The sequence below is a fragment of the Tachypleus tridentatus genome, chromosome 11 (genome assembly GCF_004210375.1).
Source record: "Tachypleus tridentatus isolate NWPU-2018 chromosome 11, ASM421037v1, whole genome shotgun sequence".
Taxonomy (NCBI): domain Eukaryota; kingdom Metazoa; phylum Arthropoda; class Merostomata; order Xiphosura; family Limulidae; genus Tachypleus; species Tachypleus tridentatus.
In genome coordinates this window covers 29,931,908-29,946,935 of record NC_134835.1, presented here as the reverse complement: position 1 = coordinate 29,946,935, position 15,028 = coordinate 29,931,908, and the positions used below count along the sequence as shown (strand labels likewise).

General features: G+C 35.4%; 2 protein-coding genes across 3 annotated transcripts in view; one reads left to right on the top strand and one right to left on the bottom strand.

The window, feature by feature from the left end:
- Positions 1-2,363, top strand: part of LOC143231851 (uncharacterized) — a 37,495-nt gene extending 35,132 nt beyond the window's left edge. The window contains exons 11-12 of one of the 2 annotated variants that reach the window (XM_076466574.1): positions 388-534; positions 1,962-2,363. In XM_076466574.1, coding sequence (XP_076322689.1) covers positions 388-534; positions 1,962-2,081 — 267 coding nt within the window. In that variant the 3' untranslated portion in view covers positions 2,082-2,363. The remainder of the gene's footprint in view (positions 1-387; positions 535-1,961) is intronic. The other variant, XM_076466575.1, reaches the window with a different exon arrangement.
- A 4,619-nt stretch (positions 2,364-6,982) lies between these two features.
- On the bottom strand, positions 6,983-13,915 carry LOC143231850 (uncharacterized). Its single transcript, XM_076466572.1, has 2 exons — positions 12,728-13,915; positions 6,983-8,765 (listed from the first exon to the last, which is right to left on the bottom strand). The coding sequence occupies exon 2, from the start codon at positions 8,699-8,701 to the stop codon at positions 7,862-7,864; it is 840 nt and encodes a 279-aa protein (XP_076322687.1). The 5' UTR covers positions 8,702-8,765; positions 12,728-13,915; the 3' UTR covers positions 6,983-7,861.
- Between the last annotated feature and the right edge of the window lie 1,113 nt (positions 13,916-15,028).

Sequence of the window (15,028 nt, the reverse complement as noted above, 5' to 3'; positions counted from 1 at the left end):
ATGACTAGCTGCTTTCCCTCTAGTCTTACACTGCTAAATTAGGGACGGCTAGTGCAGATAGCCCTCGAGTAGCTTTGCGCAAAATCCAAAACAAACCAAACCATTTATGTAGAACGGTAACTTTGGAAATGTTCAGACAGAATGACATGAACATAATTTTTAACACTTTAATTGGTATTAATGAGGCAGATTAAACCAATACTGGAAAGGAATATGCAAAACGCGCTTTGACGTTTATTATATCACGAGAGTTCTGTTTCAGTACTGTAGAAAAATAGTGCAGTAATTACTTGAAAACATGTTTATATATATTAATAAACTTATGACAATTTCCTTTTTGTATTATTAGTACTTGAAGATTTTATTCATGTATCATATCTATTGTAGCCTGATCCTGCTGGAAGACAAGTTAACGCCCCCACATCTCACACTTTACAACACGTATATGCAGCGCCATCTCGTGTTCATAGTCCTGTTTTGGATAATGGCCGTTATGGCCATCCCCAGAGGCCTCGTTCGAGGGCGTCGTATATCGTAAGAATATATATTTATCGCTTTAGGAGTTTCTTATCTTCTTTTAATATTTCATGGAGTAAGTTCCTTGTTGTTTTTTTTAATTAGCAACAGGGCGGAAAACACAAATTAGTTGTCAGATAGCGTTAAAACATAGTACCGGAGGTGCTAAATATATTTCAGTCATTATTTTCAATTAAGAATAAGCAGTGAAACTTTCGCATATTTAGTATTTAGGAATCCCAGCTGTTTTTTTTTTACAAATTTGTGTTTTTCATATTTAAAGGGGGCTCGGCATGGCCAGATGGTTAAGGCAATAGAACCTGAGGGTCGCGGGTTCGAATCCCCGTCACACCAAACATGCTCGCCCTTTCCAGCAATGGGGACGTTATAATTGGATGGTCAATCCAACTATTCGTTGGTAAAACAGTTGGTAATGGGTGGTGATGATTAGCTGCCTTCCCTCTTGTCTCACACTGCCAAATTAGGGATGACTGGTGCAGATAGCCCTCGTGTAGCTTTGCGTGAAATTCGAAACAAACAAACAAACAAACCACAATGAAATGAAGAAATAGGAATTACATAGAACTTCTGAGGCAGGTAATTCAAGTAATTCGTTTTAAGACGGTAAGTCTAAGGATATGCAACTCTAAAATCAGGGGTTCGATTCCCCTTGTTGGGCTCAGCAGATAGCCTGATGTGGCTTTGCTGTAATAAAACAAACACACACATTCGTTTTAAGATAATTAAATTTTATTTAAAATATTACTTTTTCGTATTTCTAGGCAGGATTGGAGGCAGGAAGCGATTTGTAGTCGAATCATTATGGTGGATTTATTATTATTTTTCAAATTTAGAAACTCTCAGAACTTTTAATGGTGGTGGTTTGGATAATTTTTTTTTTTGTAGAAACATTATTAGGGTGGTTTTATTTTATTTCTGCTTATTATTAGAACTGCTCCGCCCCCTCATCCAGTGGCACAGCGGCATATCACACCGCGAGAAACTGGGGTTCGATACTTGTGGTGGGCAGGGCATAGATAGCTCATTGCGTAGATTGGTGATTAATTCCAAACAGAGAACTGGGCCTTTCCACCATTAGCTGTAGTTGTTAAAGGCAGTAATAGTTGGGACGTTACGAGTGTAACCACTCGACTCCGCACCATTGATTGGTTTTTCACGACTGTCAACTAGTTTTTCATCTGCGTTTGGATTTTGTCTGATATCACCAGACACAGTTTACGTAGCGACTTCAAGGTTACGGCTAAAAATTACAAAATAGTTTTAAAACTTAACTTGTATTAAATCAATTATTGTTTTATAGTGCTGATTTTAACCGCCTAAAACAATTAATGTAATTAATATAATATTAGAGAAAGAAATACATTTTTGTAAGATTTATTAATTAAACTCATTTTACGTTTTTTTAATAATATTATTTGTTCAAGTCTCAGACAAGCGGCCCGTATCACAGCGTTAACCATTCGTCAGGAGAAGCACGCGTTCCGGGCGTTCGTTCTACTAACTTCTACAGAAAGTCGAATATCATGAGAGGATATTACAGTTGACAAGATGGTGGACTCGGGTTTCCGAAAACTAGTTCAACCCTTCATTCCTGGCAACAGCCATTTAGGCTACGGTGTAATGACGGTGTGGGACAAATGAAGGACGTCGTTAACATGTTAAAATTTAACGTATAATTAAAAGTACAAAAACTTTCTAGATTCTGTTCTCGGTGTGTGAATAAATACAAGTAAATTTTAGGTTAATAACAAGTGTGGTAATTCACACAATTACTAGAAACAACTAAATACAGACCGGGTTACTGTTAAATTGTGCCAAAAGAACAAAGTAACCTTAATAAAGGCACGCTGTTAATAAAATAACACTTAAACCATATTCGTCTGCGCCTTGTGTTCACACTGCACGCTATTAGTGTGTAACATTACTGGTAAATCTACTACAAACAAGTCGTGGTAAGGCCGTGACATAAAATCACACAGCAAGGTAGCAAAACCCATATCATGACCAGTGAACAGTTTCAGTTACGAACGGTGCCAGTTTTCTTCTCCCAGCTTGGTAGAACTTTAAACGGGATCAGCTTGCTAGTAAGGTGACGTCTTATATTAAGTTTAATTTCGAGTTTACGGTATATTTACAAATCAACAAACCCTAAATTGCGTAAAAACCTGGGTGGTTTTGTCACGTGGTTAGATTAAGTTGTTTGACGTTTAAGGTTTTTATTCGAACAGTTTATAATAATTTGTTGTGTGTAATGTGTGTATTAATGTAAATAGAAACAGATATACAGTTGAACACGTGTAGGATATTTAATTTAAGTATGGTTGTACACAATATTAACTTTTTAAGTCATTTAAAAGCTATTATCGTTTATCATTGGAAGCCACGCAAGAGACTCGAATTTGGTTTTGATGTTAACTGGGATTTGAGTTCACGTGAGAAACGTGCAAAGTCAATTTTACATCGAGTATATCGGCCCGAACAACTGGAACATTTGAGTTATAGATAAAATTAAGATTTAGTGTAGCAGACATTCTAAACTTTATTTTCCGATGGTTTTAACGATTTTATTGCAAAAATGCTCCGTAATAACTTAAAAACTGGAGTTTCAGAATCTGTTACGTTATCATAACGTGACAGCTTTCGAATTCGTCAATTAGTCATAACATACTTTATTTCTGATGAGAGGAAAGCCTCGTTAAATCTGTACGACTTTTAAAAAAACAATTCTCTTTCTCTCCACGATATAAATTTGATTGATGGGCAAACCTTTTGCTGTGTTGGTTTTTTTTTTTTTCTCTTAAAAGTGTTTAGTAATTTAACACCACGATACGCCGAATTATTAACACTTCTGAGATGTTTAGGTGCGAAAATGTTAAAAGGCTTAATCGTTGGAAATATATGTTATTTTTGTCAGAAACAAAGAAACAAAACCTAATATTGTATATGTATATTTGAAGTATGTTATTCATTCCTGTTACTATTGTGTTGCGAAGACTACAATAACATTAATATATATCTTTGGAACGTTTCTAGTAAGATGAAAACCAAAATATTTGCAAGTATTCCCTTTTATTATTAATTAATATAATCAACTCTCTAATTAAATAATTACTAAATAAATAAATGCTTTGATGTTTCATTCCTATATAAAGAATTTGATGACAGTGGAACCTCTTTATTGGTTCTGGTTGATAGATTAATGAATTTCTTTTATTATAGCTCTTTGATATTTTACTTTATGTTTAATCATGTAGGCAAAACATTTATGATATACAACAGAAATGTTTGACATGAAATTACGGATATTCAATAAATATTTATATAAAATGTAAAATGTGGCAAAAGTGTATTTTTATTTTATCATTATCTCTTCTTCGCTGTTAGCGAAATTGGTTGTGTATCTTGGAAGTAAAAATCTTCATACGCAAACAATAAAAAAACGATTTGGTACAATAATAAAATCTTGAGTTTTTTGTATTAAACCCATTTTTGTTATCGGTTTTTACTTGGATGTTTATTAATATGAGAAACAATTATATTCAGTCAACTAGGTTTATTTAATTAATAGCATGTTATTAGACTATAAACTGGAGTTTTAAATATCTTAGGAGCTAACAAAGTAAATAATAAGTGGATTAGTTTAAGTCCACTGTTTAACTATAAGTCAATTTAAGCACTGGGAAATAGTTTTCCATTTTATTATGACTCTATTCTCATAGGACAGTGAATATGTTATGTTTAATGAAAAAGAGGGTTTTTCAGTTCTTACGTTGAGAAAATAGCCTTTATTATCACATTCTGTTGACTTGTTAAATTTTATTTAACAGTAACTGTTTTTGCTTCATAAGTTTTCTGTATTATTTTACGAGAACTATTTTTATTATACAGTTCTGTCAGGTTTAGAACCTTAACCTGTTGACTGCCAATTATTTCAGCTGCTACAATACAACTGTAATTCTTCTTCATTTTGTAACTTTTTCGTGACGCAATTTTGGATCGAAAGTGAAACAATTTGTAAGTAGGTCAAATGCGTGTGTGGTGCTGCCATCTAGTGTTGAAGTTAGGTATCACTGATAACGGATTAACTCTTCCGTGACACTGTGTTACCGATCGGCTTGGATGCGTTATCTCGTCTACGGCACTGAACAGGTTAAATGAAATCAGTGACTTAAGTATGGTTGTGTAAAAATTAAATTTTAAGTCATGCGGTCAGGGGAATTTTAATTTTCCAAATAAAATATGTATTTACAATTTTTAGAAAACGAAACCTTAAAGTCAACAAATCATTATGATACGTAGATTTTCAAGTATATTGTTTCTTTGTACACCCACTCTACGAACGAACAATGCATTCTGTGGAACTAGTGCTTTCTTCTGAAAATGATTTTCTGTTATTTGCTGTGTTTTTCTCTTACGAGGTATTTTCACTTTAAATATCGCTACAATATGATCTTTATGGCTAAACCTACAGTCGGCAGTTTAGATCTGTCTTTCTAATAAAATTTCCGATCCGTATTTATACGCCAACAGTGGTTTAAAACGTCAAACACGTTACTCTATATTATGATGCAATAATATTCGAATAAAACAACGACAAAAACTTAAAAGGCTCACGATACATTAATATAACACTCACCAATTCATAACTACTGGAGTGTACAACGTGTGGTTCGTACTCTTGTTACAGAAACAAATCTACAATAAACTATCGCTTCTAAAAATAATCAAATTTAACACTCGCTTTATATAAACTATCTAAATCACAACTTTAGCATTCAACTCAAATTGAAACAGTTGAGTATGTCTGAGAAGTTGCGATAAGCTCATTCTGTTTTATATCACAGTGTCTGCACTCTAATTTGTTCTCAGCCTTATGATATAGTGACTGTTTTCAGTTCAGTTTTCTATTGTTTGTTCTCAGTTTTATTATACAGTGACTGTTTTCAGTTCAGTTCTCTATTGTTTGTTCTCAGTTTTATTATACAGTGACTGTTTTCAGTTCAGTTTTCCATTGTTTGTTCTCAGTCTTATGATACAGTGACTGTTTTCAGTTCAGTTTTCCATTGTTTGTTCTCAGTCTTATGATACAGTGACTGTTTTTAGTTCAGTTTCCCATTGTTTGTTCTCAGTCTTATGATACAGTGACTATTTTCAGTTCAGTTTCCCATTGTTTGTTCTCAGTCTTATGATACAGTGACTGTTTTCAGTTCAGTTTTCCATTGTTTGTTCTCAGTCTTATGATACAGTGACTGTTTTCAGTTCAGTTTTTCCATTGTTTGTTCTCAATCTTATGATACAGTGACTGTTTTCAGTTCAGTTTTTCCATTGTTTGTTCTCAATCTTATGATACAGTGACTGTTTTCAGTTCAGTTTTTCCATTGTTTGTTCTCAATCTTATGATACAGTGACTGTTTTCAGTTCAGTGTTTCCATTGTTTGTTCTCAGTCTTATGATACAGTGACTGTTTTCAGTTCAGTGTTTCCATTGTTTGTTCTCAATCTTTTGATACAGTGACTGTTTTCAGTTTAGTTTTCCATTGTTTGTTCTCAGTCTTATGATACAGTAACTGTTTTCAGTTCAGTTTTCCATTGTTTGTTCTCAATCTTATGATACAGTGACTGTTTTCAGTTCAGGTTTTCCATTGTTTGTTCTCAGTCTTACGATACAGTGACAGTTTTCAGTTCAGTTTTCCATTGTTTGTTCTCAATCTTATGATACAGTGACTGTTTTCAGTTCAGGTTTTCCATTGTTTGTTCTCAGTCTTACGATACAGTGACTGTTTTCAGTTCAGTTTTTCATTGTTTGTTCTCAATCTTATGATACAGTGACTGTTTTCCATTCAGTTTTCCATTGTTTGTTCTCAGTATTATGATACAGTGACTGTTTTCAGTTCAGTTTTCCATTGTTTGTTCTCAGTCTTATGATACAGTGACTGTTTTCAGTTCAGTTTTTCATTGTTTGTTCTCAGTCTTATGATACAGTCAATGTTTTCAGTATCCAGTGTCTGTGTTCAAGTGACTTGATTCACATTTAGGCTTTAGTTTTCCAGTTCTTTTACACGTCTTTCTGTTTGTTCCATTCCTCAGTTTTTGCTTCAATAATTGTTTGCAGTTGTATATTCTAAGAGTCCATGAATGAAAGCAGAAGCAGTCTTATGTCACAAGTTGTAATAATTATTTATAGTCAAGTACTGTAACGACTCTGTTCGGTGTCATACAACAGACGAACTTATAAATAATTCTTTTATTTTTATTTTTAAAAAATCCTATATACTTCATAATATACTAATTAAACCAAATACGTCTTTTGTGTTATATCTGTAGCGAAGCCAAATTCTTAAATAATAACTAAGTTTTAAAAATCTTTTGAAGTAAATTATAACTGTTATTGAAGTTATATGAAAATTATTTTACACAAACCCCAGAAAGAGTAGGACATAAGAACCTTTTATGTGAAATAACTTTATTTTCAGATACCTCATAGTAGAACAATGTATTCTGCTTTATATACCATATTTATGAGAATTATAAACGTAATGCAGCATCAGCTAAATCCATGATTTACTAAAAACATTTTAAGCTGGCGTTTTGATAGTTTATTTATATGGCTCCAACTAGAAGGCATTACAAAAGTGCAACTTATATAAGATGAACCATATAACACTGTTAGATTTGTCCACAATCAATAAAATTAGTTACGATTACCAAGTAGATAAACCATACTTTAAATGCTCTAATAACCCGAACATTTGCGAAATAATAGAGCTCCTTCACGTATGGTAATTTGTTTAAAAGGGTAAAATAACAGCGCACATAGAATATTATTTGGTAATTACATGTTTGGAAGAAAATGAACGAATCGAATCACTGAAGATACGTCATTTCGTAAACGTATGCGTTAGTCTTTTCTTTCCATAATTTTTCTTCATTATAAATTTCCAGTAAACGAGATGAGTGAGTGTGACAGATAGCAGGAGGGTTTGGTGTGTATAATAATCCAATTAATATACATGAAAACCTACATCGCTAAACATAGCCTACATTTTAGTTCAATTTGGTGATACACGAAGAAAGTTATCTCTTTTGTTTTTCTTGTTCTAATCAAATCCATAATCCAACCAGAAGATACAAATTGCATTGGATTGGCAACACAGATTTCTAGATAAGATGTAAAGATACACCTAAGAAAGGGAGGGTGGATACAATGTCATTTTCGATTTTGATAGCCTCACAAAAATCTATTAGTTTCCTGTTGGGAAAAAAAACAAAACATCTTACTAATTTTTTATGTGTTTTTTCTTCATGATTTCATTGTTTAAGAGATATTATTCATTAATTTCGTTTCTAATATAAGAAGTAAAATTATCCGTGACGCGTGAAATCTCCATCACATCATTTCTCCAATGTTCAGAATCTATTGAAGCATCCAATTCTGCGGGAACAGCACTTTCTTCTGAAAATGAATACTCATCATGATTTTCTATCATTTGCTGTGTTTCTCTCACGTACTCTCCGACACGACGATTGGCTTCCAAGTTTCTATCGTTCTGGCTAAAATAAATGATGCAATTAGGGCTAATTTGCTGAATCCACTTGGAGGCTTCAACTCCTCCATAAACGTTTGTGGCAATGATGACTTTCTTCTTTTTACGATTTTTGCAAGTATACAGGGAGCAGTGACCAGAAGGATAGATGGCACTACTAGCCAATACCACAGATAAGATGGAGATTGTAAGTTCCAGAAAGGCCGTTATGATCGCATTTCCACCAACTCTTGCCATCTGGTTAAAGTTTCTTGGCGTTGCATGAAAGTTAGCTACTCCGAAACAGCTGAGCACCAGGAAGAGAATAGATGCAAAAACTGAAACCGATGACAATCCAAGAAAAATTCTCATTTTTGATCTTTGTTGCTGAAATTTCCACACAAAAATCCCAGACACTCCCGTGAGTTCAAACATTAAACCACACCATATTCCAGCACCCATGTGATTAGAATCATATTCAACAAGCAATCCTAAGATTCCTAGTATAATTCCAAGGATCCCCAATGTGACATGAAGTATACTGAGACCTAAAGTAGCTTCTCCAATCCAATCACCGTTTGGTGTCTCTGATGACGATCGTAGTGTTAAATCTTTCAATTTGATAATGTAGATCTCTTCCATAGCTGAATCTATTGTGTTAAACAAAAGCCTTCACTTCAGGAAATCTCTCGTGGTTCTTTTTTCTCTGCCAAAACAAATTAGTTTTCAAATGACAGCGTGTGTGTCTGTTAGTGTAAAACTAAACTATACGTAATCATTTATAAGAAGTAAAGAAAATACAATTTATTAATTTTTGTGATAAAAATTTGCCAAAGAAAATACGTATTTTTAATTAAAAAAAAAACGAAACCTAAAAGACAACAAACCATTATAGTTCTACGTAAACATACGTATATTTTCAAGTATATTGATATTTTACACTTTAATGAATATTATCACATTGAAGGTATTTCCCTTACATATGGATTCATTATGTTTCACGTGGAGTTTTATGATAAGTGTAAATATTTATTATCAAATTTATGTCTTCCAGAGTGGAAGTATCTTACATGTGGCTACTGAAGTCTTAAGATGTTTGTTTTTTGAATTTTGCCCAAAGCTACAGAACTAGAAGAAAGGCAGCTAGTCATCACCACCCACCGTCAACTCTTGGGCTACTCTTTTACTAACGAATAGTGGGATTGACTGTGACATTATAATAAATACCCCCACGGCTGAAAGGGCGAGTATTTTGGTGCTACGGGGATTCCAACCTGCGACCCTCCGTGGAAATCTTAAGAGAAACATTGAGAATAAATAAATAAATATATATATCGTAATTCGGAGGTTCCAGAGCTGCCGTTTGTGTCGACGTAGGAACACGTGTTGAAATTAGTATTGAGGTGAGGGTTAGAACATTTTTGAAAATTAAGCATTTTCATATTCCTGTGACCTTAAATGGGTCGTTATAAGGTGATGCACTAATTTATAGCGTTATATTAACAATATTAAATATGACTATAAAACTGTATTTTATTTGCAAATTCCAAGCGTCTAAAAACAACTACAAAACATTAAAGTTGCTATTTTCTCCAGATAGAAAAGGAAAAAAAAAAAACGTTTCAAAAGAATGAGGTGACGTAGAGATTTTCACCTTTCGTGTTACCTGTTAAAACATTAATACACAAAACAGCTTGTGGGATTAACAAGTGTGTTTTGTTCTGTCATATTTACTTTGTTAATTTCTCACACAGATTTATTAGTGCGACTATATTCCATTTAAGTTATAATGCACTTTGATCTAAAAAATAGCATCAATTTCTCCTTTGTGAAATCTACTGTTTCTCTGTAGTTAAGTACAAAGCTACACAATGGACCATTTGTACTGTGCTCACCACAGGTATCGAATCCCTGTTTCTAGTGTTACTCACAGACTTGCTGCTGTGCAACTGGAGGACACTGATATCTAGGCCCCGGCATGGCCAGGTGGTTATGGCATTCGACTCGTAATCTGAAGGTCGCGGATTCGAATCCCGGTCGCACCAAACATGCTCGCCCTTTCAGCCATGGGAGCGTTATAATGTGATGGTCAATCCCACTATTCGTTGGTAAAAGAGAGTAGTTCAAGAGCTGGTGATGACCAGCTGCCTTCCCTCTAGTCTTACACTGCTAAATTAGGGAGGGTTAGCGCAGGTAGCCCTCGTGTAGCTTTGCGCGAAATTCAAACCAAACCACTGATATTTAAGATCGTATGCGTGAAATTTATGTGCAACGACTGTTTGTTTTTTGAATTTCGCGCAAAGCTACACGAGAGCTATCTGCGCTAGCCGTTCTTAATGTAGCAGTGTAAGAATAGAGTTAAGGCAGTTAGTCATCACCACCCACCGACAAATCTTGGGCTACTCTTTTACCATTGGCCGTCACATTATAACGGCCGGACAGCTGAAAGTGACAACATGTTTGGCGCGACGGGGATTCGAACCCGCGACCTTCAGAGTACCTTAACCATCTGGCCTTGCCGGGCCAATGTGCAACGAACATAAAGATTTCACATACTCTTAGAAATGAAGAAACAGAGCTGGTATGGTGCTTGCAGTAAACAAGTGATGGAGCAAGGCATTGTCCAGTTGTTAGCATGACCCTACTGTGGAGCTCATGTATCATGGTTCGAATCCCGATATCATTGAAAACAATGAACATTTATGCTCTACACTTTGGGGCCTTACTTGTATATGATGATAAAGTCCAAATTTACGGTCGGATCAGAGTTGGCGGTGGGTGGTGATGACTAACTGCCTTCTCTGTAGTCAACCATTTAAGATTAGGAACGGCTAGTGCAACCTTCCCTGGTGTGTCCATGCTCGAAATCCAACAAAGATACAAAAGTAAGCCAAACCCTAAAAACTATTGGGCTAATTTTCTATCGAAAGATGACGTAAGCCTCACCGTATTGTATCATGTAACATAAGTATGGCGTATTACAACACGCTGTGGAAATGTGCGATTACGTAAGTTGGAAATTACGTCGAATCGTATTTATTTGTGAAAAACAAAACAAAAGAACATTTGTGGAAGTCGTGTTATAGAAAACAATAAACATCATTTTTCTGATATACAAGAAGATAACTTGTTCAACTTTATATGTATATTGTCCAGACACGCGGAAATCAGCTTTGAAATGACGTGCGTGCATATCTCAGTAAAAAGAATAAATAAAATACGTATATCCTATTATACATTATGAGGTTTCGTTCTGTGGTTTTTTTAACATATTTTGTGGTGATTATTTCTGTCAAGAATTGTTCTCTTGTTCTGCCATGAAGTATGTTTATTAATGCAACTGAAACCGAATAGAACTGAAGACCACCTATCAAGAATGTCCGTACCCATTAGTCTTTTAAATGGCTTAAAAGTAATGCTATAAATGGAGTGTAGCAAATGCACACGTGCTGCGCGCGACATTAAACGTCACTTTTCTTTGGTGTCAACGTCATTTAGTTTGTTATTGACTTTCTCCTTCGGTTTGAGCCCTCATTCGCGGAATTTTTGAGAAAATTCGAAACAGATGTCAAACTCAAACCGCTCGTTTAACTCCTTACTCACTTAAACTTTCTGTGGAGTGGTGAGAGGGAGAGAGAGACCTGAATCAGAGGGGCTCTATGAACTTAAAAAAGTTCGGGGCTCGGGCTCCTAGGCGTGATATCAATCTTGGTGTTGTATTCTGATTTTTTAAAGACATAAACTGGGAATTCGTGGACGGGGCCCGTGTGCCAGCACCTAGTGACACCTCTTATCTGAATTATTATACTTCGTCAGAATTAGCGCAGGAACCGAGTGACGGACAACAACTAGCGACACCAGACGGATAAATTAAAACTGATTCTACACTAATGTCGATTCTCATCCATGGGGAACACGACCACGTACACTCAGGTCGACTGAGTATTTTTGGAATGACCACCGTATTCCTTTACTAACATCAGTAAACTAGCTTCAACCAGTCAACCAACTCCAACTACATCTGTAGACGAACAGGCTACAACCGAAACATATACAACTCTTTGGGCAAGAAGAATTATCTGCAGTTTTCGATTAAATGCTAATCTACTTACTTGGTATAGAGGATGTTCCCCCACCCCTATGACTCAAGGCCCACCATAGCCAGGTGGTTTAGGTGATCGATTCGTAATTCGAGGGTCGTGGGTTAGAATCACCGTCACAAAAAACATGCCCGCTCTTTCAGCCGTGGGGCGTTATAATGTGACTTTCAATCCCATTTTTCGTTGGTAAAAGAGTAACCCAAGAGTTGGTGGTGGGTGGTCTTGCACTGCTAAATTAGTGACGGCAAGCGCAGATAGCCCTCGCGTAGCTTTGCGCGAAATTCAAAACAAACAAACAAACCCATAGCTCAAGAAATTAGAATGGTGGGTTTCGATAATTTACTGGTTTACTGTACTAAATGTTTAGTGTTAGCGTAATCTAACTGTTGTACAGTGTGACGTGTAACCAAGGTATGTTAAATAATTCAATATCATACTTGTTCATATTGAACATAACAATTCCACTTTAGCAACTGGTGTCGATATTTTCTTTACAATTGTGAACTAACAAAAAACATCGAGCGTTTTACTTTAATCCTAGCTTGTATAATACAAACAAATATCTCACCTTAACTGGATATTTCTTACAATAGAATCAAATCGTAGTCGTTATAAGTACATCCAGACCTATGTCTTCGCCTCAGTGAGGTAACTTCTCTCAAAGTGTAGTGCCGGTTTCTATGTAGTAATGTTAATACATCCAGATCTATGTCTTCGCCTCAGTGAGGTAACTTCTCTCAAAGTGTAGTGCCGGTTTCTATGTAGTAATGTTAATACATCCAGACCTATGTCTTCGCCTCAGTGAGGTAATTTCTCTCAAAGTTTAGTGCCGGTTTCTATGTAGTAATGTTAATACATCCAGATCTATGTCTTCGCCTCAGTGAGGTAACTTCTCTCAAAGTGTAGTGCCGGTTTCTATGTAGTAATGTTAATACATCCAGACCTATGTCTTCGCCTCAGTGAGGTAATTTCTCTCAAAGTTTAGTGCCGGTTTCTATGTAGTAATGTTAATACATCCAGATCTATGTCTTCGCCTCAGTGAGGTAACTTCTCTCAAAGTGTAGTGCCGGTTGCTATGTAGTAATGTTAATACATCCAGATCTATGTCTTCACCTCAGTGAGGTAACTTCTCTCAAAGTTTAGTGCCGGTTTCTATGTAGTAATGTTAATACATCCAGATCTATGTCTTCACCTCAGTGAGGTAACTTCTCTCAAAGTTTAGTGCCGGTTTCTATGTAGTAATGTTAATGCATTTTGGTTTTCCACGCAGTAATGTGTTGTCATAGACTAGCCACTGTATGAGTTATGAAATCTCGGGCTGCAAGTCTCTTTCAGTGAATAACTGGCTATTGTTCACACTGTATACTTGGCTTATTACCAATAGTTGTTGCGGTTATGGATGAGAGAATACCGTGTAACAAATATTTAACTACCTGTACAGAGTTTGTATGGCTTTATACGCAGAGCTACCAGACAGAAAATGTTTATAACCACTCCTTAGCCACATCATCTCTGGTTCAGAAACGTTTGTTTTGGATACTGGCGCGAAGTTACATAATAGCTATGTTCGCACAGCTGTCCTTGATTTTGAACTTGTAGACTACAGGGAAGTATGTTAGTCAACAGCGCCCACCGCCAACTTTCGGGACACCCTAATTTTGAATAATGATGTAAGCTTTATAGGTACCTATGGCCCGAAAATGTGGAACGTGTAATAGTTTCTTCACATAAACCATCCGGCCACCCTCAGCCAAATTTAAAAGGGAGTTGCATAATTTGTGGGTAAGTTCGAAAAGCTGGTGTTAGTTACGTAATTTAACAGAGGGCACTGTTACCATTTTGATTCTATCGTCGAAAATTAAAAACAAACATATAAACTTTTTTGTATATAAAATACTACTTTTAATAAATATTGTAATTACTGAGCGCTCCTAGAGACGTTTACTTATAAAGCGTTCTGTTAGTAACCGTAATTGAACCAGTATTATAATTCATGACTTTTTTTTAGAAGCAAGCACGCATGCGTGCCAAAGAATTGTTCCGAGAGGTACAATATTCAATCAAACGCTTGTTATAGCAATTCATTAAGAGCAGGATGCACGCGCTGGCGTTAAATCACGTGACTAATATTGATCATGTAATCATTAGCATGTCACAGGTGCGTCCAACAAAAGCTGTGCACCAACGTCATCTCATGGAAGACAAATTTTAAAGATTTAGTCCATACTTGAATTCTATGGAAAGAAAACATCTTCTGAACACGAGTGCATTGTATTCCTGTATAATTACAAAAGTATCCTAGTTGCAAGTAGTTACCGTTGTGTATCGTGCTTTAAAACGTGTTTATCGCTTGAGATATAGAGCAGAAATGTGATATAACAACAAAACAATTGCTACGTATTACCTTTTTTTTAACGCACACGAATATACATCGACAGCCATCTTTGAATTTTGCATCTGTATTTCATTGAAGTATTTTTTTTTTTCATGATTACTTTGGAATTAAAATTCCAAAAAAAAAACTGACAAAGCTTAGAAATTAAACGACTTAAAATTCATGATAAAACTCGGGTGAACTTTCGTTTAACATCAGAACTCGTCAGTTGACGACAAGAAACAAAATATCTTTAGCTGACGAGTATCGGTAGTGACGAAAGTTCCCTTTGCAGTGACTCATACAAGACAAAATATAGATTTGGAATGCTATTTTCACACGCCTTCGATTTCGATGCAGAAATGTACAGATTCAAAGAAAAACACATTTTACGTGATTTTCATTGCACATTTTAGGTACTTTGTTACTAACCTTGTGGGGCACATTAATAAGATTTCTATTAATTCATATTATTCTCAAGAGATGGCAACACAT